Source organism: Miscanthus floridulus, chromosome 5, assembly GCF_019320115.1.
Source record: "Miscanthus floridulus cultivar M001 chromosome 5, ASM1932011v1, whole genome shotgun sequence".
Classification (NCBI taxonomy): Eukaryota; Viridiplantae; Streptophyta; class Magnoliopsida; order Poales; family Poaceae; genus Miscanthus; species Miscanthus floridulus.
In genome coordinates this window covers 120,728,789-120,753,265 of record NC_089584.1, presented here as the reverse complement: position 1 = coordinate 120,753,265, position 24,477 = coordinate 120,728,789, and the positions used below count along the sequence as shown (strand labels likewise).

The 24,477-nt window shown below is 44.2% G+C and overlaps 2 protein-coding genes across 9 annotated transcripts; one reads left to right on the top strand and one right to left on the bottom strand.

The window, feature by feature from the left end:
• The first annotated feature begins 813 nt into the window (after positions 1 to 813).
• Positions 814 to 21,376, top strand: LOC136450606 (pentatricopeptide repeat-containing protein At4g19440, chloroplastic-like). Of its 8 annotated transcripts, XM_066451134.1 has the most exons (10): positions 814 to 3,335; positions 3,901 to 4,152; positions 4,221 to 4,344; positions 4,450 to 4,494; positions 4,881 to 4,964; positions 5,473 to 5,506; positions 5,909 to 5,986; positions 6,835 to 6,902; positions 20,626 to 20,904; positions 21,001 to 21,376. In XM_066451134.1, exon 1 carries the CDS (start codon positions 918 to 920, stop codon positions 3,321 to 3,323), a length of 2,406 nt encoding a protein of 801 aa, XP_066307231.1. In that variant the 5' UTR covers positions 814 to 917; the 3' UTR covers positions 3,324 to 3,335; positions 3,901 to 4,152; positions 4,221 to 4,344; positions 4,450 to 4,494; positions 4,881 to 4,964; positions 5,473 to 5,506; positions 5,909 to 5,986; positions 6,835 to 6,902; positions 20,626 to 20,904; positions 21,001 to 21,376. The 8 variants fall into 8 exon arrangements, with proteins under 8 accessions (XP_066307231.1, XP_066307230.1, XP_066307228.1 ...); XM_066451133.1 differs by having other exon boundaries at positions 20,626 to 21,376; XM_066451131.1 differs by lacking the exons at positions 20,626 to 20,904; positions 21,001 to 21,376 and adding an exon at positions 7,357 to 7,785.
• A 407-nt stretch (positions 21,377 to 21,783) lies between these two features.
• On the bottom strand, positions 21,784 to 22,844 carry LOC136450609 (copper transporter 1-like). The gene has a single exon (XM_066451141.1). The coding sequence runs from the start codon at positions 22,604 to 22,606 to the stop codon at positions 22,103 to 22,105; it is 504 nt and encodes a 167-aa protein (XP_066307238.1). The 5' UTR covers positions 22,607 to 22,844; the 3' UTR covers positions 21,784 to 22,102.
• Between the last annotated feature and the right edge of the window lie 1,633 nt (positions 22,845 to 24,477).

Here is a 24,477-nt window from a genome sequence, read left to right as displayed (position 1 = left end):
TCTCCGAGTCCGTCAGCGTTGATGGTCCATGAGATCGATCCGACCGTGAAGATCTGGTCGGACCGCGGGAGGGACGAAGAGCCTGCGGAAAAAGCTATCTTGTTTGACAAGGAAACATCACGCTCACCCCTACCTGGCGCGCCACCTGTCGATAGAATATCGTCGGTAGTCCTCCGAGGGGTATCCCACGAAGGTAGATTAATCGGCAGAGGAGCGTGAGATCAAAAATAAGAAGGCAACAGAGACACATGAGTTAGACGGGTTCAGGCTGTCAGTACGACGTAATACCCTACTCCTGTGGTCTGTTGGTTTGTATTAGCTATCGTATGATATTACGTGTGTTTGGAGGAGGTCCCTGCCCACCTTATATAGTCCAGGGAGCAGAGTTACAAGTCGGTTAGATCTGAGAGATAATCGAAAAGTAATAACTGATTACAGGAATCTTGAGATCATACATATCCGAACAGATCTTGTAGTATCTTCAGGATATCTTTCAGATGTCTTGCGGAAGGCGTCGACCAGGATCGTGCCCCGCAAGGCTTCGTCTTGTGGACTGGGCCGCCCCTGAGGGCGCAACCCATATAGTTTACTCTGGGTATCCAGGGTCGTACCCCCACATGTACCGAGAACTCGATTGCTATATTTATTGATGATTGATGTTGCAATATACCGGTAACTAATTCAAGTCGCAAAAAAAAAAACCCGATAACTAATTCGATTTTTTTTTTTTTGAAAAAAAACCCTAGACAAACTACACATTCGCCACCACGCCCTCACGAAGTCCTCCGCCCCTCCCCCGGGGCCCTGCTGGCCCCCTCCTAGCCTACCGGTCACCGATCCAATCTGCGCCGTCCGTTCTCCCGCCGCAACCTTCGTCTTGTCCTCAAGGCCGTCGGCGGCCACCTCCCGCATACACCATGAAACCACCGCGGCTCCTTCCCCTCCTCCGCCGCCACCTCTCATCCGCCGCTGACGCCGCCGCTGACGCCGCGGAGCTTGCCAGCGCTCTCTCCGTGGCGCCCTCTCCCGATGCGAAGCGCGACCTTGCCATCCTGCTCCGCCGCCTTGGCGGCCGCGGCCTCGCCTCCGCCCTCTCGTCCTTTCCTGCCCCGCTTCCCGTCGCCTCCGCCCTGCGCCTCCTCCAGCATATTCTCTCCGACGCCCACGCGTCCGCCTCCCGCCACGCCGAGGATCTCCTGTCTCCTCGCGTCTCTGCGCTCCTCCTCCCATCGCTCGTCGCCGATCGCGCCTCGCTACCGTCCGCGCGACGCCTCGTCTCACGCCTCCTCTCGTTCAACCCTCTCTCCGTCGCCGCAGCGGCTATCGCGGACTCCGACTGCACTGCCTCAGCGGACCTTCTCGTCCGCGCCTGCCTCAACTCGCCTGCCCCCGGATCCCTGTCCCGTGCCGCCGATGCCTTTCTCGAGCTTTCCACACGTGGTTCATCGCCGTCCATCAAGACATGCAATATCCTTGTCGAAGCCCTAGGTTGTGGTGGCCAACTGGACGTGGCCCGCAAGGTGTTTGGAGAAATGCGGGATGGCAAGACTGTTGCTCCTGATGTGCACACATACACGGTGATGATTAAGGCACTCTGCAGGGCTGGAGAGATTGATGCTGCTTTTGCGATGCTTGCGGAGTTGCGGCGGTCTGGGATCCAGCCGACGGTTGTCACTTACAACGTGCTAATGGATGCTCTGTGCAAGAGTGGGAGGGTGGAGGAGGCCTTTCGGTTGAAGGGGAGAATGGTTGAAGGCAGGGTGAGACCAAGCATTGTCACGTTTGGCATCCTGATCAATGGTCTTGCAAGAGGCCAACGGTTTGGGGAGGTTGGTGCAGTGTTACAGGAGATGGAGGGTTTTGGGATCACCCCTAATGAGGTTATTTACAATGAGATGATTGGTTGGCATTGTAGGAAAGGGCATTGCTCAGAGGTGCTTAAGCTGTTTGATGAAATGGTCTCAAAGGGGATAAAGCAGACAGTGGTGACTTACAACTTGATTGCGAAGGCTCTGTGCAAAGAAGGAGAAATGGAACGTGCTGAGCAGATATTGGATGAGATGTTGTTGGCTGGGATGATGGTTCATTGCAGCTTGTTTAATAGTGTGGTTGCATGGCATCTTCGAGGAACTGGAAGACTGGATTTGGCGCTAAGGCTTATAAGAGAAATGCTTGCCAGATTTCTGAAACCAAATGATGCTCTGATGACAGCTTGTATCCAGGAGCTTTGCAAAAGAGGGAAACACGAAGAAGCAGCTGAAATTTGGTTCCAAGTATTGGGTAAAGGTTTAGGTGTCAATATTGCAACATCCAATGCGTTGATTCATGGGCTTTGTCAAGGTAACAACATGACAGAAGCTACTAAGGTTCTAAAGGCTATGGTGAATAGCGGGGTTGAATTGGATAGAATTACATATAATATAATGATTCAAGGCTGCTTCAAAGCCAGTAAAATTGAGGAAGCAATACAACTTCGTGATGATATGATCAAAAGAGGGTTTAAGCCTGACCTTTTCACTTTTAATACTTTCCTACGCGCTTACTGTAATTTGGGTAAGGTGGAAGAGTTCCTTCACCTGCTGGATCAGATGAAAAGTGAGGGCCTTAAGCCAGATATTGTGACATACGGCACTATAATAGACGGTTACTGCAAAGCAAAGGATATGCATAAGGCGAATGAATGTTTGACTGAATTGATGAAAAATGGGTTAAGACCGAATGCTGTCATCTATAATACTCTTATTGGTGGTTATGGTAGAAATGGTAACATTTCTGATGCAATTGGTGTTCTTGACACTATGAAGGATAATGGCATACAACCAACACCTATAACTTACAGTAGCCTTATGTATTGGATGTGTCATGCTGGTCTTGTTGAAGAGGCCAAGGCAGTTTTTGCGCAATGTATAGTAAAGAACATTGAGCTTGGAGTAATTGCCTACACAATTATAATTCAAGGTTTGTGCAAAATAGGAAAAATTGATGAAGCTGTGATGTACTTCAAGGAAATGCATTCCAGGGATATACCTCCAAATAGGATGACCTACACCACTCTGATGTTTGCCTATTGCAAATCTGGCAACAACGAAGAAGCTTCCAAGCTTTTTGACGAGATGGTGAGCATAGGCATTGTTCCTGATAGTGTTTCCTACAATACACTAATTTCAGGGTTTTGTGAGGTGGATTCATTGGATAAGATGGTAGAAAGTCCTGCTGAAATGTCCTCACGAGTTTTGAAACAAGATGGCTGTTTGTACAGTGCTTTTGTTAATGGAATAACTACACCCTGGTGCCAGAAAGAGGCTGTGTCTAGTGCTGAATGATGTGTAACCAAGGTACCATCAGACATGACTTCTTTTTGTGACAGTTATTGTCAAGCATGAATAGGAAGAACTCAGGAGAGTATACGGGCTTCCGCCTTGCCTTTGGTGGCTTATGCATCTAGCAAACATGTATTCTACTCTGCCTTGTTTGCCTTTCTTGTTAGCCATATATTCTACGCTGCCTTTTCTGCTCATATGCTCTACTGGTGCATCAGCTTTCGGTTAGCACTACGGACTGAGAATAAGAACCTTAATGTGCACCCTTTAGTTCCCTTGCATTCTGACATGGTAATGCCATGTTCTGCACACTGATTTTTTTATTGGTTGAAGTTGATAAGTTAATCTTCCTAATGTTGGTTTACTGCTAGAATATGTTTGCTCGCAGTACTGAGTTGTTAATGCAAGCTGACTGATTTACTCTGTGTATTTTACTTCTATACAAAATATGTGCCTAATTATTCTCATGGCATGCAAAGAAATTATACTGATTCTGGCGGTAGTATATCTATATTGTATGCTCCTTTGTAAAACGAACACTATAATTAATGTCTCACGGTAGTATATATATTGTATGCAGGATGATGTAAGAAAGGAGACTCAAACTTTGAGCTTGATAGATCACCCTAATGTCATCAGGTCTTACTGCTCATTTGTTGTGGGTCATAATCTTTGGTGGTAATGCCATTCATGGCAGAAGGTTCACGTTTTCACCTAATGAAGGTTGCATATCCAATGGTTTTGAAGAGCCAGTTATTGCCTCTATTCTAAAGGAAACACTCAAAGCAGAGACTACCTCCATAGGCAAGGGCATATTCATCGTGATGTGAAGGTTAGCTCTGTAGGATTTGTTTGAGATTAGTTTTGGCAGTGCTTTTTCTCAACATATCATTGTTGCAGGCAGGTAATATCCTTATTGTAATCCCGGTGTAGTCAAGCTTGGGGACTTTGGTGTCTCTGCTTGCATGTTTGATAGGGGTGATAGGCAAAGGGCTAGGAATACATTTGTTGGAACACCGTGCTGGTAACTATGTTTCTTTTCTATAAATTTCTTCTGCTAGTGGTTCAATAGAAATTAATTAGTTTATGCATAATTTGACATGTTTTTCTTGTTTTACTTGGTGTTTAGGATGGCTCCAGAAGTTCTGCAGCCTGGAACTGGATATAATTTCAAGTATGTGGTGAATATCAATACCTATCTTATATTTTTTACACGCACATGCTTAGTTCTGCGTCACAATTTGCATTGCTTAATAAACCTGAGATCGAGCAAATACTATGTTGGAATTTAGTTTTACTTGTATTTAAATATGAGTGCATCACATCATCAAGTTGGAACTCTTCCCAGAAACTAGGTGGTGACCAGGTTCTGGTTGGTTTCCAGTTTAAGGTTTATGGGAAAACTTCCCTATTATCATTTTTCACTTATAATACTGCTTAAGTTTTACTGATCTAATGATCATGTTTGTTCAACGCTTGCAGCTTTTTTATGTGTACTTTTACTTTTCTTAGTTGCTATTGTTAACGACATCTTCTAACAACTATCAGCTCTTTGTACAGAGCTGATATATGGTCATTTGGAATAACTGCACTCGAGCTGGCACATGGACATGCTCCCTTTTCGATGTACCCTCCTATATGAAGGTAATGGGTCATTTGCTCTTTGCAAATTAAGATTTTAAATCTTTTTTCCTTCTTGCTCTTATGGAATATAGCAATCTAATAATAGTTCCCATGGAGCGTGAACGCTTGATGATTGATTGCATCAGTTTTATTTTAATTTGAAATTTCATGAAGTAGCTTATTTTGAAAGTTAGAGTGCAAGCATATGTGGTCTTAATCATTTTGCCATCCAATCTTAGTATTACTAATTAGATACTCTTTTTGTAGCCTCCACATTAATCCTCACATGACACGATAGCGAAAGAGAGAAATCTTAGAAATTCTCCCATGGGCACACATTCTTTCGTGAATTCTTATTTAGACTTGCAGATTGTCACCAGCTTGCAGAACTATTATAGGCGTCAGATAGTCTTATCCATGAAGTTAGCTATCCAACTTTACAAACTTTCTGGCTCTAACTATTTCCATAGAGTTCACCTAATCACGTGTGTGAATTCAGTGTTAACTGGTGATTTCCTTGGTGGCTTAGGTTCTTCTCATGGCGCTCCAAAATGCTCCTCCAAGTGTGAATGCTTTCTGATTATAGTTTTCTGTCACAATCTTTCTGTTCTAGGATGCTGTTTCAGTCATTATTTGTACTGAGTCTGGACATTAGGTTAGATTATTGTGGTTGCTCTTCTAATCAAAGTTTTTCACTTGTAATCAGTCCTTCAAGGAAATGGTTGCAATGTGCTTGGTTAAAGATCAAACAAAGAGGCCAACAGCCGAAAAATTACTTAAGCATTCTTTTTTCAAGAATGCACAACCTCCGGAGCTAACTGTTTAAGAGCATTTTAACTGATTTGCCCCCTCTTTGGGATCGTGTAAAGGCACTCCATTTTTGTTTCTATGTATTTTTTTTTCTTATTTCTGTTTTACATAATGCTTCTGATAGTTTTTCTTAGTGAATGACTTTGTATTTCCAGCTAAAGGATGAAGCACAGCTAGCTTTGAAGAGAATGCCTGCTTCAGAACAAGAAGCACTTTTCATGCTTCGTGAAAGTGTACTTTGCCTAATTTTCTCTACTCAAACTTTATTTTTCTTCCTGAAGCAGGCTAGATGTATCCTTCATATTTGTGAATCTTACGCTTCATTTTATTTGGACCATGTTAACATTAACGATATGGCTTCAAAACAAATTTCGTAAAAGATCTACATGAGCAAAATGGTTGCTTTATAAAAAACAGAAATTTAAATTGTGATAGTATTATGTCAATGGCCGAGTATGCTAGTATTTCCTAATTTTATTGGTTGAACAAGGACTAGGGGAGAGTAATTAGGAACCATGCTACAAAATAAGACTCATTTCACAACCCATACGATGTTAGTTTCTTAGGGATAAAATTGATGCTATAAAATGATCGCTCGTAAGCTATATGATGCAACTCTTTGTGGTAAAGTAGATGACTGCTAAAACATGTTTTAGCAGAAGCAATGGTTCATATGAAATATCTTTTTAGCTCGTCAGGAAGTTGCAAACTCTTTTGTTCTGGGGAGACGCTTCTATTCCCTACAATGCGTATCTTTCCAGAGCTGCAGAAATTTGAAACACAAACCAAGATGGATTCTGAAAGCTAAGCCCTTGAACACCCCAAGATCTGTGTGACTCCAGTATATGGATACGGTGCTCACATGACTATCAACTACTCATTTCATATATAAACAATCAGCTAACATTATGTTTAGTTGCTTAGATAGTACCATGACTACTCACAAGATGTATTTTGCTTACTGTATTGTTTCGTTAGCACACCATTACGTATTTTTATAGGCATAAATGCAATATTTACTTTCGCCCTTCAATCTGTATATGTGACTATTTTTCTGAAGGTTTCATGGTTTATGTGACAGGGTGAGTACCAACGAGGGTCAGTGCATGGAACTTCGATATTGAGGATCTAAAGGCTCAGGCATCACTGGTTGATTTTCTTATCTTCTATCGTTGTGACACCTTACTCGTATGTTTTAAAGTCAGTGTTTTTGCCTTACAAGTAAGCTATATAACTGTTATGAACCTTAGTTCATATCGGGGATAGGGAGGATAACCATTGCCAAGAGGAAGGCCAGGCAAAGTCGGCGTGGAGGGAGACTAGAATATTTGGGGGTAACTGGATTGTTTGTTGTTCATTGCTTGATTCATCATAAGCTGATTACAGGGGTATAAATAGAGCTGCCCAGCCTCTAGGCGCCCAGCCTCTAGCACCTCGTTTCTCTCCCCACCATTAACTCTAATCTCTCAATCATACTACTAATTCTCATTGATTACAGCCGCATGCTCTTACTGCTGTGCTTCTGGCAGCTGCATGCGCCTCTATTGCTGCAGCCATAACTACTAATCCCCAACCATCTACTAATTGCTATTTGTTGACACAGAATTTCGTCCCGTGCCGAGGACACACGCAACAAGCCGGAAGGGTCCGCTTGATGGAGCAGATCCGCCTAGCTTCAACGCAGGGGTGGTCGATCCTGCGCAATCCTTCCGAGACGTGCCAGTCAATTTGACCCTGCAATTGACAATGAGAGAAACTTCATCAGTAATTAAGGGGAGAACTTACCGGTGTTGCCAGACAGTTCCGAAAGTACGGCTATGAGAGCCGGTATGGAAGGAAATCGGCTAAATAGCCGATCCCAGTATATCCATGAGAATAAGTCAGTTAGAGCTCATGGGGTCATGTGAAGAAAAATCGGTTATCATTCAGAATAAATATCATTGAAGCAAACATTAATCAATGGCAATAAGATATCGATGATGATTGGTTTATACTGAGCCAATGATTACAAGTAACCGAACTCCTGTTTATGTAAAGAAACAATTCAACACCGCTTAACCATCTAATAAAGATAAATCTAGTGAACATGCTAGATCTCATCTATTGCCATGACCAGTGGGGTATGAGGCAGAATCATGCAAACTCATTACTAATATCAGTGGGGCATGAGGCAAAATCATGCAGGCCGTAATACAATAACAAGATCATATGGCTAACACATCTTTCAACTTATCTCTACTTCAACGATCTCGTGATGTGAACTGTTTGTGAAAGCATTCGATATCGGCTAAACAGTTGATTCAGGCATAGCACACAGTTAAGGTCATGCCTTCTTAGGAACGGATCTACCAACTAACGATCCCCACTCCATGGTGCCAACAGTGGGGTGAGAGGCAGAATCCCATAGGCCATGATGACGAGTCATGGAACGGTTCTCGCTAACCAATAGATCTATTCAAGATCGAACATGCCTTAACCGCACGCTATGCACGATTAATATTAATATAAAATAGCCAATAAAAACATAACTCATCGTTTAAGATGAAGATTAGATCAGTTTAAAATTAGCAAACGATGGGTTAAATAAGATATAAGGCTGATCCAGATCAATCTCAATCGGGCAGAGTGATATTGCTGTAATTAGATAAACAATGAAAGCAATAAGCAATATCGGTAACTCAATGAATCTACCAAAGACTGCCATTCAAAGTTAGAGCCGATAACTTAACCTTGATCTAGGTGTGAGGCAGAATCACACATGCCATACTTGAATTGGGCAAGAGTCGATAACTAGCTTATACCAGAGCCGCAGTGGAGGTCGACCGGATCGATGCAGCCATACGAACAGAGGTATAAACCATGACGGTACTTACAACAAGCAGTGGGGGTCGACCGGATTGATGCAGTCGTACTTGCTGAAGCACTCGCCGAGATCTACTCTACTCCTACTCCTAAGGGGTGGCCGGAGCCGAAAAAGTAATTGACTTATATTTGATTGATTGGTTGTCTCTTACAATAGCCGGTGTTTGGTATTTATACCCGGAGTCTAGACATGAATCCTACTCGAGCACGATTTGTTACAATTTTTTGTATGAAAGAAATATTCCTATCTTAAGATAACTTGGACTCTAATCTTTCCCCTTTTTTAGAGTCCGATATGTATCCTTTTGACGCCAGTCATATCCCATCATCGTCATCTGCTGACGCTATTTGGAAAGAATCGATCCAGTGTCACATTTGATCCAGCAGATATCAACCATCGACTCCTTGATTGGCATGATTCTGGAAGCCTACGAGTTCCCGCGCTCTTCTCCCAAATTTTGGTGTAAACACATGCCTCCCAATTTTGGGATAAAATGATTTTATCCTGAAATTCCAGTTCACTGGTTTACCACGCCGCAACTGCACTATCCAAGATATACGCGTGACTCCTGACTCCCTGGCCCGAGCTCTATATAACATCCCAACAGTATCTTTTGCAATCCACACGGCCTGTCTGCTTTCTCCTTCCTGAACCGACTCCAACAGCCGACACCGTCATCACCAAGGCCTCAAACCCTAGCAAATCCGCCGTTCCCTCGAGCCATCTTTCAAGCTACCTTTGTCGGATCCGAACCTGCTCCAATCGTAATGGCGACCAACGACCACGTTTCTGAGGTATGTTTTCAAATTTCCACTCTCCAAGTGCCGACAGTTACCCTGTATTCCTTCTCCTCTTGAACTTACTTTATTCGATTTCTAGGAAATGAGGAGTGAGATCTTGATTTCATCAGCTGTTGTCCCCAATGCTTATTTCCTTGGGCCTATGGGTGATCCTGATCCATCCGATTTTATCCGTCAAGAAACCAACCAGATTCCCTTTAAACAGTCGGTAGTAGATTCATCTTCCTGGAACAAAACTCCCTTTAGAAACTGGCCCAAAGCGCCTAAGGGGTGGAGAAATTGGTTTTGCAGGGTATCCGCGAAAAAGGGCGGAGACTGGGAGCTTTATGATCTGAACCAGTGCTTAACACTTTCGTTGTCTGAGATGGAGAGGAATGATTCACTCTTGATCTCTGCTTCTTATTTCTGGTCTAATGCTCTGAATGCTTTTGCTTTTTTGCCACGGCCCAATGACCATTACTCTGGCCGATGTGTATATGTTGACCAGCCTTAGAATCACTGGACCAGTACAACCTTATGAGTACTTGGGTGCCGGCTCCAAAAGATTGGCCAAGATAACAGACTGTACCGGATGGGCAAGTTATATTCTGAATCATGTTGAAGACGAATCATCTATCAACGATTGTGAATACGTGGCCTTTCTGAATATGTGGTTGGAGAAATTCGTCTTTTGTGGGTCGTCTTGTGGTCCGACTTACAATCACAAACTTATGGCGGAGCTCCCGGCATTAGGCAAGGGTATCCCTTTCGGAAAATATCTGCTAGGAGCTGTCTATCATCTGATGTACCAGGTGACTGTCCAATTACTAAAGAATGAACCGATGCAGGCTATCAGCGGCCCCTGGTGGCTGATACAATTGTGGCTCAATTTGTACATGCACAAGATTGTAAGGCCTGATCTCAAAGACTTGAGCTTTCCTTCCTCTACTTTTGATGAAGAATATAGAGGCGAAGGAGGAAGAATTCGACAGTGTACGAGCTATGGTGAGGCTGCATCGGTCATAACCATTGACTTCGATGTTGGCCACCTCTTCAATAAGTTTTACAGAGGGTTTGATGCGGCCGTCCTGACTTGACTATCTTATAATGAGGATGATGAATTGACTTTTCCATTCACATTCCGATTTGAATCCGGTTGTTCAGATGAGACGGCGGCTGCGATCTTCAATTCCTTCATCAAGCCCTGTGTTCTCGCAGTCGAATTTCGTCACGGTCGTGGCAAGATCATTAAAGGTTCCTCCATCTCAGGTAATCCTCCAAATTATGAGTTTTACAACCCTTCTTTTGTGGCCCGACAGTTTGGTCTTGGTCAACTTCCTCCTTGCCTATTCTTTAAGAACATTCTGAAGCCGAGAGAAGATATCAGCGATGTGCTGGAAGCTTCCAGAATCTTTCGATTGGGATCAGACTTTCCTTCCTTCTCCTTACATGACTGGGTCAGGGTCAGCTTTTCTTCCAGTCTCTTTGATTCCTGGTGGCAAGATTGGTGTTCCCATCTCTTTTGTGGATCAGTCCACCCTTTGTGCATATCTCTGGACGGGGAATTCGCTTCTGATAGTGAGGTAACCTACCATTCCCTTTTTAGAGAAATCATTTTGATGAATTCTCTTGCCAATTGCTCTAAAATGACCCTTTCAGGACATCGAATTTGATTCTCCAAGCCTGGATAGGAGATGGCGTTCTATAGATTACCAGCCGCCATGTCTAGTTTCAAGGATGGGATCAACTGCACCTTCCCTGAAACAATTGATAAGAACCCATGCTGCTCCCACGATCATGACATGTCAATCCCCAAAGCGCAAGGCGGTTCCAGGGGCAACTCAGAAAACTACCACTGAAAAAAGACTTCGTAGAACAAGACCGTCAGTTGCTCAGGTAAATAGTTCATCTTCTTCTAAAAAATGAGATTCAATTACTGATTTCGTTCTCTTTCTCAGCTATCGAGCATTGCGTCCCAACCTGCCCTAGGGGCGGAACTGCTGTCTCAGGCGTTCGACTCAGTACTAGCTGAACCTTCATCGGCTGATCCGCGAAAGGAGCCGATCTCGGTTGAAACAACCGATACTTCCATAACAGCAGAAAACGTGAGTTTTATCCTTGACATTCAACTTCCCGATTTACTCAGTTTTCCATTCTTTATTCGACTATTCGTCATGTCAGATACTCTCTGAGGAAACACCTGTGCAAGAACAGGAACCTGGCAGTTCACCTACCAACAACAATCTTGCTGACGCTGGGAACAACCCTGTTGTTGATACTCATACTGCCGATTCTCCGATTCGGCATACACTTGATGGTGAGGAAACTATATGCTTTGTCCATTTCTCTGCAGCGAGCATAAATTAAAATCCTTTCGATGTTGCAGATACCGACATTGAGATTTCTGAGCCGATTCAACCAGATATTACTGGTGTATCGTCAGCTACTCCCCTTCTTCTGATAGAGGCTACTGCAGAGAAGGTACTGTACCTTTTCACCATTCATTCTGCGATAAGTCAATTCAAATATCTTAATCAAGACTTCCCCTATCTATATGCACTCGATCCTCCGGCCCAGAGTTCTTTCAATCTCGAGGAGTATTTTGATGAAGACGAAATCAGATCATCAGCCACTTCCTCTGCTGAATCTTTATCAGAGGAGACTAGAAATCGGTTGAAAGATATACTACCCATATTTGAGAAGAACATAGCCGATTTGGTCCAAGACACTGAATCAATATAGAAAGTCTTCTTGACCATTAAGGGTGATCCATCTCCAGCTCTCTCCAAGGTCTTGTCGTATTTGCCAAGTTTCGAAGATCAGGCCTTAAAGGCGAAAACGATCCAAAGGAACTTGTCCAATCGTGAAGCCTTGCTGGCCAGAAGGGACTCCAACATGCAAGAAGTCAAAGAGCTAACGCAGTCGATCGATGCTTTGAAGAATTCTTCCCTCGGGACCGATCCAGAGTTGTCCCAACTGGAAGTCAAGCGTGCAGAACTTGAGAGGGAGCTGAATAATGTGAAGGCTGCCATATATCATCGCAAGTCCATTCTGGTCCAAATACCCGATGTCATCAGACAGAAGAAGCAGGAACTGTTGGCCAAAGTAAAAGAGAGCAGAACCATCCGTGGCAGCCTTGAGAACGTTTCTGGAACAGCCGAAGAATACGAGCACAAGGTTGCAGAAGCTAATGCTATTCGGCTTACAATTTTAAAAGTCATTTAGGATATTCCGGACTTGTAATTTGTAGGTTAACATACATGCCTTGTGTATGATAACCATACTTGTCTCGTTGTATTTCCTCTTTTCGGCTGAAGAGCCGATTGAAAACAATTGATTTCATATTTGCGACCCAATTGATCCCGAAAACGTGGCTTAAGAGAGCCCCTTGATCTTCTGCCTTCAATCGCCCAACGCCGCATTTTCTTTGGTATTAGCGAAGTGACGCTCCGCCTTCTATTAATGGCGATTACCCTTTGCACTTTCCTGAGGCGTCCACCTCTTCGCTTCGCGGCTTCACATACCGGCTGAGGGCCCCGGCCTCAAACACATCTATACTGGCAACCGCTCCTGTTCCTCTGCATCTCTCCGCCTTCAAGTCCCTATAGCAATTTCCTCCCCTTTCTATAGATCCAATCGATTCCATGACCGGCGAGGATAACCGTGGCAAGCGTGCGGCGGGGGAGACCCTGGAGGAGAACATGCCTGTGAGCCAGCGCCTCTGACGCATGAGGTGAGATTGACGTCTTCTGCTTATGGCGACAGTCCATAACTTTCTGTTCATAGGGATGAACTTTTGTTTCTAGGTTTGTTGTGAACGACAGACTTCGTCCTCTTCCCAGGGCTGGCGAACCCTTCGATGCTGCTTCTTCTGCGCCAGCTTCATCGTCGGATTCCTCCGATTCATATAATGGCGACGATGCTCGGCGCTTCCTTCGGGAGTGGAGGGCGGCCCAGAACCGCTACTCTGAGGTGACCGAGAGAACGGCCAGCTCGAGATTCGTCTCGAGGTTTCTCAGGCCGCTCTTCATGCGGCCGAGGAGGCCAACGCTGTTTGAGCGCGGTTGGTCAAGTCTGACGCCGCGGTGTCAGGTAAGACGGGCTTCAGGGATATCTTTATTCTGATTTCAACAGTCTTTATCTTGATAGTTCCCCCATTTCTGTGATCATCAGCCTAAACGATGCGGTTAGAGTCTCTCCAACTTGCGGCAAACGCGGCTGTGGATGCCATCAATGCTCGCGGCTCCTTCATCGATGCTCGTCTTCACGACGTTCCGGCTCACGTTCAGGAGGTTGCCCTCCACGGCGTCCGTCATGGCACGGCGGTGGCGCTGACCGCGGCGCAAGTTCAGACCGGGCACGAGCTCCATGCCATGGAAACCGGTTTCCCAATGGGCGATGGCCCTGAAGAACATGAAGACTTGCTCGAAGAGTTCGTCATGGCAGCGGAGGCCATAGTGGACATCACATCCGCCCAAGATGTGGTGAACAAGGTCTTCAATTAGTTTGTATTTAGGATAAACCAATGAATAAAGACTCCTGTTCTTTTATGATAGTGCCTCAATGTAATGCCTTCGTGTATGACTACGGATCTTTGTGTTTTTTTGCTCTATAGACGATACATATCGTATCGACTTTCATTATCTTTGAAGATGTTTACTTTTTGAACTAGAGGCGATACCCTTACGGTACCGGCTATTAGAGCCGAGAATGAATCGGCTATCGAATGTTGCTCAGACGTCAGGATAACGTCCAGTAGAATTTTCAATATGAAAGGTCAAACGAGTAATCAACCCAGGTCAAGCGTCCTGTTAAGCGAAACAGAACTTCTCTTAAGAAATCCATTAACTCTGAATCACACTTACACTTTAACTCAGCTTTCACATACATCGGCCTAAACCCATCTCCAATACTTAATACTCATTTTCCTTTGATCCAACGACCGACGTGAAGCTGTGACTTTTCTACTAAAACAAACTCTCAGAGCCGATCGCTTGCATCGGCTGTTGGCTTTCATTGCTGATTTTAATTAAGCCTCCTTCACATGTCTTGCCAGAAAAACACTCGGAATCTCCTAGTTCCCAAAAGACTGGATCGGCTGTCGCGATGCTTACGGACTCATCAGCACGAACCAGTTTGACATCATCTCCATGTCATTGAATCAAACACTGATGCATGGTCGACGGTATGCAACAATTCGCATGAATCCAATCACGATCGAGGAGTAAACTGTATGATCCTTTCCCATCGATAACGAAGAATGTGGTGAGCAGAGTTTTACTCTCGTTTGTCAGTTCGACGTTTATTGCCCCCCGGGTCTTAGACGTGTTACCTCCGAAGTCTCTGAGCATCATGTCGGTTTCCAATAGATCTTCTGGTCCTTTGCCAAGCTTACGAAAAGTAGTATAAGGCGTAAGATTGACAGATGCACCTCCGTCCACCAACATCTTGTTCATCGGCTTTCCATCAATAAAACCTTTCATATACAACGCCTTCAAGTGCCGATGTTTGACTGGTCTGTCAAATATCGCTTGCTGCACGACTGTCAACTTGGCAACCATCTCTTCATACTTCGATTCATCGAAATTCGAATAAACTTCTTGATTTGCCGGAGCTCTGAACTCTGATGACAATAAAAAAACTATTTGGATATTAGCCGATGGTTGCCTCTTATCAGCTATCTGCTTGGTACGCCATACTTGAGTTTTATCGGATACTTGAGCCGGTTCCAACTCTTTATTCTTTAGGTGCTGCACCATTCTCTTTTGGCTTCTCGTCAAATCTCTTGGGCACCACCGGTCTTCCTGCCACGTGTATATTCTTTCAGCGTCTTACTCTTCATGATCAGCCTAGTTATGTCCAATAACTCTTTTCCCCAACTGATCATGAACACTTTTGTTTTTTAAGCGCCGATCCATGTTGTTATAATGATATGCATCTAAGCATGGATAGACCGGCGGTTGGTTCGAGATTGCCTATACTCCCGATATTGATTGCTACATTCTGGACAGTCATGTCTGGTAGGCAACTTTAAACCTTCATTCCAGCAATGTCTAAAGAAGGGACAATTCCAATGTAATTCAGTTTGTTCCCTTTCATACTTCTCTTCTTCTAATTGATACTGGTATACTTGATCTTTTAATCAACGCTGATAATCCTTTTTCTTCTGCCGCTGCCATTTATTCAATAGAATCTGAGACGTGACCCGCGGCTTTGATGTCTCTGCTTTCGACGTCTTCTCCTGCTCGTATCGGCTCTTTTGTTTGGCACGACGTCTTCTAATCTTTCTGTACTAATCAGCCGATATTTACATCTTGGGATCAATTGTTCCAGGTTCTTTTGATTTGGCCGATGTTAGAACCTTAGTTTTTTCTTTGAACAGCCCAGCATCAACCATGTTCTGATCTCCTGGGAAAGGATTATCATCGACTTTCATCTTCCGAGGTGTATCGAATTTGAGCCTCCCTTGCTGAATAGCTCTCTGTATATGCTGCCTGAAGATTCTGCATTCATTAGTGGAATGAGAAGTAGCGTTATGAAATTTACAGAACTTCTTGTTGTTCAACTGATCAGGGGGCAACATGACATGACCATCGGACAACTTGATCTGCCCCTTCTCAAGCAAGAAATCGAAGAGTTTGTCCGATTCGGTAACATCAAAGTCATAACTCTCCTCAACTCCTCTTCCCCAAGGATTTGGCAACATCACTGTCTTCTTGCCCCAATTTCATTCAACTGCAGCAACCTCTTCTTCATCTTCATAGCCGTCATTGACTGAATATGGATCGTAAGCTTCGGCCACTGAGGTACTCTTCTGGAATCAGGTATCTCTGCGTATGCTCTGGAATTGGCTATTAAGTGCTGTCACCCATTGAGCCAATTGACCAAAGTTGTCAAATTCCTGTCCTAGCAATTTCTCTTTCCATATCGACAGCATTCCTTGGACGGCTAAAGCAGCTAACTGATCATCGGCCAAGCTCAATGAGAAACACAGATTCTTAGTCTCTCAGAATCTCTGAAGAAACTCAGTACCCGATTTATTAGTCCTCTGTCTCATAGTTGTCAAATTGATTATTTTCTTCTCTCCAGTCTCAGTGTAGAAATATGTATGAAACTTCTTCTCTAGGGCAGCCCAATTGGCAATGGAGTTGACTGGTAGTGATGAGAACTAAGTGAAGGACGGCCTTGACAGGGACAAGGAGAAGAAACGAACTCGATGGGCATCTCAACTGACGCTTCGCCCAAATGTGTAAGATACCGACTGACATGTTCTATTATGCTTGTACCGTCTTGACTAGTGAACTTGACGAATTCCGGGAGCTAGTAATTTATAGGAAGAGCGATCAAATCGTACCACTCTGGATATGTACGTTTGTATGAAAAGGTCAGCCCTTTTGGCTTCAGGCCGAACTGATTCTTCATCATCTCGGTCACCTTCAGCAGCAACTCATCAGCTTGCAGATTTGGATTTCTCGGTACTCGCTGACCCATCTGTGGATTAAAATCCCGCGTGCCTTGATATCCTGGATTTGGTATCATATGGAGGGTGTTATAATCCGTGCCATAATGATAGCCTTGTGGAATCTCAATCTGTTGGGTCCTTTGCTGGCTTGCTGCTTGAAGTCTGATTATAGACATAAGGATCTATATCTCTATGAATTTTCTGAACAGATGGTGCTATCTTCTGAGCCGACGACGGTATGTGGCCTGATGTGCCAAAATTGATCATCTGGTTCTGACTTTTTCCCCACCGGCTGTTGCACATGCTGTATTGACGGTCCAGGATTGTACTGTATCTAATTCGTAGTAGCACCTGGAGTTTGTTCAGATGAACCTTGAAGTGCCTGGACTTCACCATTACCAGCTGGTCTGCTTCTTGATGGCTGGTGCCGACTTGATTAGTCCCTTTCATGGCTCACTGGAATGTAGTAACAAGTCGATCCAACCTGACTCACTGGAATTCCATGAATCGCCTCTTTCATGGCGTTGTGAAATGCGTCAATGAAAGCTTCATTGCGGCTTGATAGGGCATCACGAACAGATTTGTCTATGGCTTCCACAAAGAAACGTATGTCTTCAGCTTCAACTGTATCTGTCTGTCCGTGTAATAGAACTCTTGGTAGTGGAAATTTTCGAATAACTGTGCTGTCACGTGTTTTGGTGTAGGACAACAAACACTTCTTCTGAAATTCTTCCGTAGCTTTGTTGATGGTATCCCTATCTTCATCAGGTAGGTCTTCATAATATACCATAAGGATGTTGTCGTTGTTGTAAACCGCCATGACGATTGTGGTGTCCCACCGAGCGTGTCAGAAACGTGTGTCGACACAGAATTTCGTCCCGTGCCGAGGACACACGCAGCAAGCCGGAAGGGTCCACTCGATGGAGTAGATCCGTCTAGCTTCAGCGCAGGGGTGGTCGATCCTGCGCAATCCTCCTGAGGCGTGCTAGTCAATTTGACCCTGCAATTGACAAGGAGAGAAAGTTCATGAGTAATTAAAGGAGGAACTTGCCGGTGTTGCCAGACAGTTCCGAAAGTACGGCTATAAGAGCCAATATGGAAGGAAATCGGCTAAATAGCCGATCCCAGTATATCCATGAGAATAAGTCAGTTAGAGCTCATGGGGTCGTGTGAAGAAGAATCGGTTATCATTCAGAATAAATATCATTTAAGCAAACATTAATCAATGGCAATAAGATATCGATGATGATTGGTTTATACTGAGCCAATGGTTATAAGTAACCAAACTCCTGTTTATGTAAAGAAACAATTCAACACCGCTCAATCATCTAATAAAGATAAATCTAATGAACATGTTAGATCTCATCTATCGCCATGACCAGTGGGGCATGAGGCAGAATCATGCAGGCCGTAGAAATAATAATAGACTCGACGACCCTAACTCATTACTAATATCAGTGGGGCATGAGGCGGAATTATGCAGGCCGTAATACAATAACAAGATCATGGGGCTAACACATCTTTCAATTTATCTCTATTTCAACGATCTCGTGATGTGAACTGTTCGTGAAAGCATTTGATATCGGCTAAACAACCGATTCAGGCATAGCGCACAGTTAAGGTCATGCCTTCTCAGGAACGGATCTATCAACTAACGATCCCCACTCCATGGTGCCAACAGTGCGGTGAGAGACAGAATCCCACAGGCCGTGATGACGAGCCATGGAACGGTTCTCGCTAACCAATAGATCTACTCAAGATCGAACATGCCTTAGCCGCACGCTATGCATGATTAAGATTGATATAAAACAACCAATAAAAATATAACTCATCGTTTAAGATGTAGATTAGATCAGTTTAAAATTAGCAAACGATGGGTTAAATAAGATATAAGGCCGATCCAGATCAATCTCAATCGGGTAGAGTGATATTGCTGTAATTAGATAAACAATGAAAGCAATAAGCAATATCGGTAACTTAATGAATCTACCAAAGACTGCCATTCAAAGTTAGAGCCGATAACTTAACCTTGATCTAATTCAAGCAGTGGGGTGTGAGACAGAATCACACATGCCATACTTGAATTAGGCAAGAGTCGATAACTAGCTTATACCAGAGCCGCAGTGGGGGTCGACCGGATCGATGCAGCCATACGAACAGAGGTATAAACCATGACGGTACTTACAACAAGCAGTGGAGGTCGACCGGATTGATGCAGCCGTACTTGCTGAAGAACTCGCTGAGATCTACTCTACTCCTACTCCTAAGAGGTGGCCGGAGCCGAAAAAAGTAATTGACTTGTATTTGATTGATTGGTTGTCTCTTACAATAGCCGGGGTTTGGTATTTATACCTGGAGTCTGATATGTATCCTTTTGACGCCAGTCATATCCCATCATCGTCATCTGCTGACGCCATTTGGAAAGAATCGATCCAGTGTTACATTCGATCCAGCAGATATCAACCATCGACTCCTTGATTGGCATGATTCTGGAAGCCTGCGAGTCCCGCACTCTTCTCCTAAATTTTGGTGTAAACACTATTGATCACATGCACCTCTATTGCTGCGCTCCTGGCAGCATCTTGAGCCCTGGAGTGGCTTGGTATTGTCGCCCCCACAACAATAACATTGCAGATTTGCAATGATGATCCACCTGAATTAAAAGAAGATGATGACATTGCTAGAATAACTGACATTGATGAAGTTTGCTTGACTCCTTTTTCTTTATTTTAAGAAATACCTTTGTCCTATCTACTAGGAATAATGACATAAATATGATGTAAGCTTCACAGGAAAGCTACACAGAGTGATTGAAGAATTCATAGATAAAAGCATCATCTTCATATGTATATATTCACCATGTGTCTTTCAATAAAGAAGAGAAAATAGATCACTATATGTTGGATTCAGACAGTAAGACATGTTTAAGTGGGGCCGAAATGGTTCTGTGTAGATGCGTTTCTGGATTCCCTCCATTGGGTACTTGAAAAAAAAATTATATTTCACAGTTTTTCACTATTTGAATTTTGAAATAGCAAAAGACATCTGCTTGTTCTGTGTGTTTTTATATGCAAGAGAAATCTATCTGCTTCCTATGGATTTGGAAGTCCAAATGCTGCAACAAACTAAGAGTTTTCTCCTCACTCCTAATGATGGACAGGCTCAACACGAGCAACATTATTAGGAGAAAAAAGCTCAAGCTGGAAGGCAACAACTACAATTGTGTCCTATGCAATGTGAATGTTGAAGAAATGGTCTTTCACCTTTTTCACTTGTTCTTTCAGCCAGCTCTGTTGGCAGTTCCTTGGCATTTAGTGGAATCTTACGTCAGATTTCTTCCAAATGATAATACAAGCCAAATAAGCTTTTCCATATCCTTTCTTCATGGAAGTGTTCATTATCTCTGCATGGCAAATCTTAATGCAGCACAATAACTTCATTTTTAACAGAGGCCTCCAGCCTTCTCTTCTTGGAGATGTCTCAAAGATGAAGGTCGACTACAAGCATATAGGATTTCTGAAAACAAGCGACCTATTTTTCTCTCCTGGGTTGATTCTTGTGTATAGTTGTTTTTTGTTTGTTTGTTTGGTTTTTTCTTGTTCTAGCCGAGCTTGGGCTTAGCTGTAGTGTTTCCTTTTGTTTTGTACAGTTGTTGTTTTTGTGTTTTCATAAAATCTAACAGTGGGGACCCCAGCTGTTTTTCTGGTTCAAAAAAAAATTTCTGAATCAAACAGTGGTTCAAAAAAAATCTAACAGTGGGGACCTCAGCTTGGTCAGGGAGAGCGAGAGACATTCGAAGAGGCTGCGGAGAAGGAACCTGAACCGGAACAGGAAGAGAGGAAAGAATCGTGACTTTGTTTCGTGTCTCATCCATTGCTGTGAAGGGTCGTTGGTTAAGTGTTGCTATCAGTCACGCGAGAGACCTGCTCATCTATGAACCCTGATGTGCCTCATTCGTTTCCATGTCCTCCAGTTTTCAGTTTCTTACAAGCTTTTTTGTCCCAACCCGACAGTCGCATTCGGTTTTGCATAAGTGTGTTTCATCAGGTTCCAAAAAAAAGCACTACTCCAGTATACTTAAGTTTTCTGAAGCTTAGTTTGTTAAAAGAGATAAACTAAGGACGTACTACCGATATTTTACAGATCCAATCTATGAAGTCTTCGAGACGGTGTAGACCGGCATATATTTTCATCGAGCCAGAGTGGGTTTCAGCAAGTGTTTGTTACTTTGTGTTCTCGGTGTCCAGCAGCAGTTTTACAGACCAAAGTTTGCATTCGTCAAGGCAGGCCCATAACTATTTTGAAGTTCTTAAGAGAGTACACTAATTGAACGGCCCAGATACTCTACTCCAGAGTCCAGTGTACCCGCCGCAAGGACTTGGTGCCGGAGTAGCACCGGGATCTGCCGGACAGGTCGGCGGTGGTAGGCGAGATCGGCGTCGACAAGGAAAGGATGGAGACGTGGAAAAACTGGGCATTTGCTTTCCTATGCGATTCTCTGATTGAATAGAACCTACTTTCTCTATCCTAAATTATAAGACGTTTTGACATTTTTAGATTTCTAGATTTTATTACGTATCTAGACATAATATTTCTAAATACTTAGCAAAAGCTATTAATCGAGAAAAAACAAAAAGTCTTATAATTTGGAATGGAGGATAGTTGTTTGGGTAATGCTGAGCCATGATGGTTGTGTAGCGTGCATCGCTATTGCAGCCTCCATTGTGTGTGTCATCCCACTGTTTGGAAACATCATGCATGCTTTTGTTGCTGCTACCTGGCTTGATCCACACCTTAACATCAGCACGTAACATCTGAATGGAATGGCGAACCAGTAAGGTTACTGTTGGATGCAGATAAACAAGGAGCCAAAACTGCCAGCACCGTCTCGTTTGCCAAACAGGAAACAGCCTATGGCCGGGTAATGAAACGGAAGTGAGACCAGACTTTGCATAATCTCCAGAGAAGAGATATACAGGCAAGAGATTCACAGCTTATCATCGAAATTATAAACCTTCCAGATTCTAGTGTTACTACAACTGCATGCCGATCACCATGCATCTTGATTCAATTCAACCAAACAGCAACATGCATTCAGTCAATCGAACGCCCGCACACACGAACTGCAGTACACTCCATTGAACACGCCCGAACGATGCAGCGTTCACACAACCCGAACGATGCAACGTTCACACAACCCGATCGCATCGATCATCATCGGCACCACCGGGCGCCGACGACAAGCCTAGCAGCACGCGAGCTGCTCCTTGCCGGCGTCCTCCACCTGGGCCCGGCGGTCGCCGAACAGGCCGGCCCTGAAGGCCAGGAACCCCGCGGCGTGGCCCGCGACGGCGGCGAGGAGCACGCCGCCGTTGAACGACATGAGCGCCAGCATGAGCAGGTACGCCACGCCCACGCGCAGTGCGTGCACCACCGCGCGCGCCGCCCCCGCCGCCACGCGCCGCCCGCCCCCGGCCGCGGCCGAGGGGAGGAGCGCGACGTCCAGGCCGCGGGAGCCCAGGAACTCGAGGAGGAACGCGAGCGCGAAGACGGCGACGAGCGCCAGCGCGTACATGCCGCCGCGCTCGCCTGGCCACCCCGCGAAGAGGATCTCAGAGTCCTTGCCCCAGAAGAAGGTCATATGGGTGTACCGCATCCGCATCCGCATGCCGCCGTGCGCACCGGGTGGGGACGGCGGCGGCGCCATCGCCATGCCGCCCATGCCGTGCTCTCCTCCTCCCATGTCCATGTCCGTCCGCCTTGGCGCGCGTGTTGTGTTCTGTGTGGTTGCGTGAGAGGTGAGACTGTGTGGGGGGCGGCGGGGCGCTGTGCTGTGCTGTGCGCGTCGATCGGGGACGGGATGTGCTGCTGCGGCCTATATAGGCGGTGCGTCGTGCAGTGCAGTACACGACGCGACGAGAGGGGGGGACGGCTAGTGTAGTACACCCGCGTGCGCGTACACGGCGGGGCAGAGATGTGTACTGCGGCCCCGACCCCGTTTTCCACCTACGGAGTACGGAGGGAGAAATCGTTCGGTGCGCGTGGAGTGCGGCCGTGCGGCGACGGCAGGGCGCTACACCTACAACGCAAATCTGCAATTCTCCAAAACGGCGGCCGCGTGCACGGCTCGGCAAGCAGCTTGCTATGTTTAGGCAGGCAGTCTGGCAGTGGAACGAGTGCATTGAACCGCGTGCCTAAAACAAATTATCCGATTGTTTCCACGGATGATTCTCCGTCCGAAGATGGATATATACATGGTCGGTCACATGGACGCTGAAGGTCAGCAATTCTGAAGATCAGCGACGAGCTTTCTTCGGAGGGGATAGCCCCGACTGTTATTTTTTCTTCAAAAAAGCAGTTTCGTGCTCCATCTAACGACAGAGAAAACAGAATACCAAATGTTTAGATATCGAAGGACTCATCGGGGCATGTTTGCGCAATTGCACTTAACATCAATCGTCATGTAGCATCAAGCCATCGCCCATCGCATAGCCCATAGCGTGTTCTCACCTGAACGGTGAACGTTGTTAAACCCGTACATAATTGTAATTCATTAATCATGCACGGAAAATAAAAATGTCAGTAAATGTAGGTCGTCATGTAGCATCAAGCCATCAGTCGCTTCCTTGCATGTTTTTGTGTACACCAATGAAGAGACGCAGATTAGGTAGGCGCACTGTGTTTGTGCAATTTATTTGGGAGTATTGATTAGGTGGTATCTCAATCAAAGAAGAAAATATCTCGAGGGCATCAGATATGCATGACAAAAACTCTGTTATATGCCCTTTTTTACATGTCATATTAGGTTTATCACAAGTCAAGTACTATTATCTTTGACCACCTATTCTAAAAAATCTTTATAGTTTTACAACATATATGAACTATATATGATGAAAGTATTTCTCATAGTAACTCTATGTCAAGAAACTTTTTTTTTAATTTGATGGTTAAAAAAATACAAATTGTTTACTTAGGTTGGTCGAAAAACTAATACAATATATAAATAAAAACGGAGGGAGTATTTTCTCCGATCGTGCAAGTACTTGTTTATAGTTCTCTTTATATATATATATATATATATATATATATATATATATATATATATATATATATATATATATATATATATAGGGAGAGGCTATTCAGTAGCCGGCTACAAAATAAGTTATTCTGTAGCCACCTTCATTTACCATAATTTTATATACTAATTTACCATAATGTCAATACATATTTACGATAGTTGGGTTACTATAACATATGGGGATATTTACCATAACGTTTATAGTAAACTACTTTGTAAGGAGTTACTATAATCTCGTAAATTCACATAGTAATTATCGTAACTCAAAGTGGCTACAGAATAAGTTATTTTGTAGCCAGCCACAGGATAGTAGTTCTATATATATATATATATATATATATATATATTTCTAATATTTTGGTTTATTTGGTTGATTGTAGTATCCTCTCTCCATATACTCTTGTTGCATCCACATAAACTCTAATCAACCATTCATTGGTTTAAAGCTATTATCGTTGTCATCTCCTTCTCTTCTTTTTTCCCCGCTCCTATTATAAGGTAGCCTTCAATGAGCTCCTCTCTATCTTTATTTCTATCTT

What these genes read in the sequence shown, in the direction of transcription:
- LOC136450606 (XM_066451134.1), top strand. Translation starts at nt 918, where the DNA reads ATGAAACCACCGCGGCTCCTTCCCCTCCTCCGCCGCCACCTCTCATCC.
- LOC136450609 (XM_066451141.1), bottom strand. Translation starts at nt 22,606, where the DNA reads ATGGACATGGGAGGAGGAGAGCACGGCATGGGCGGCATGGCGATGGCG.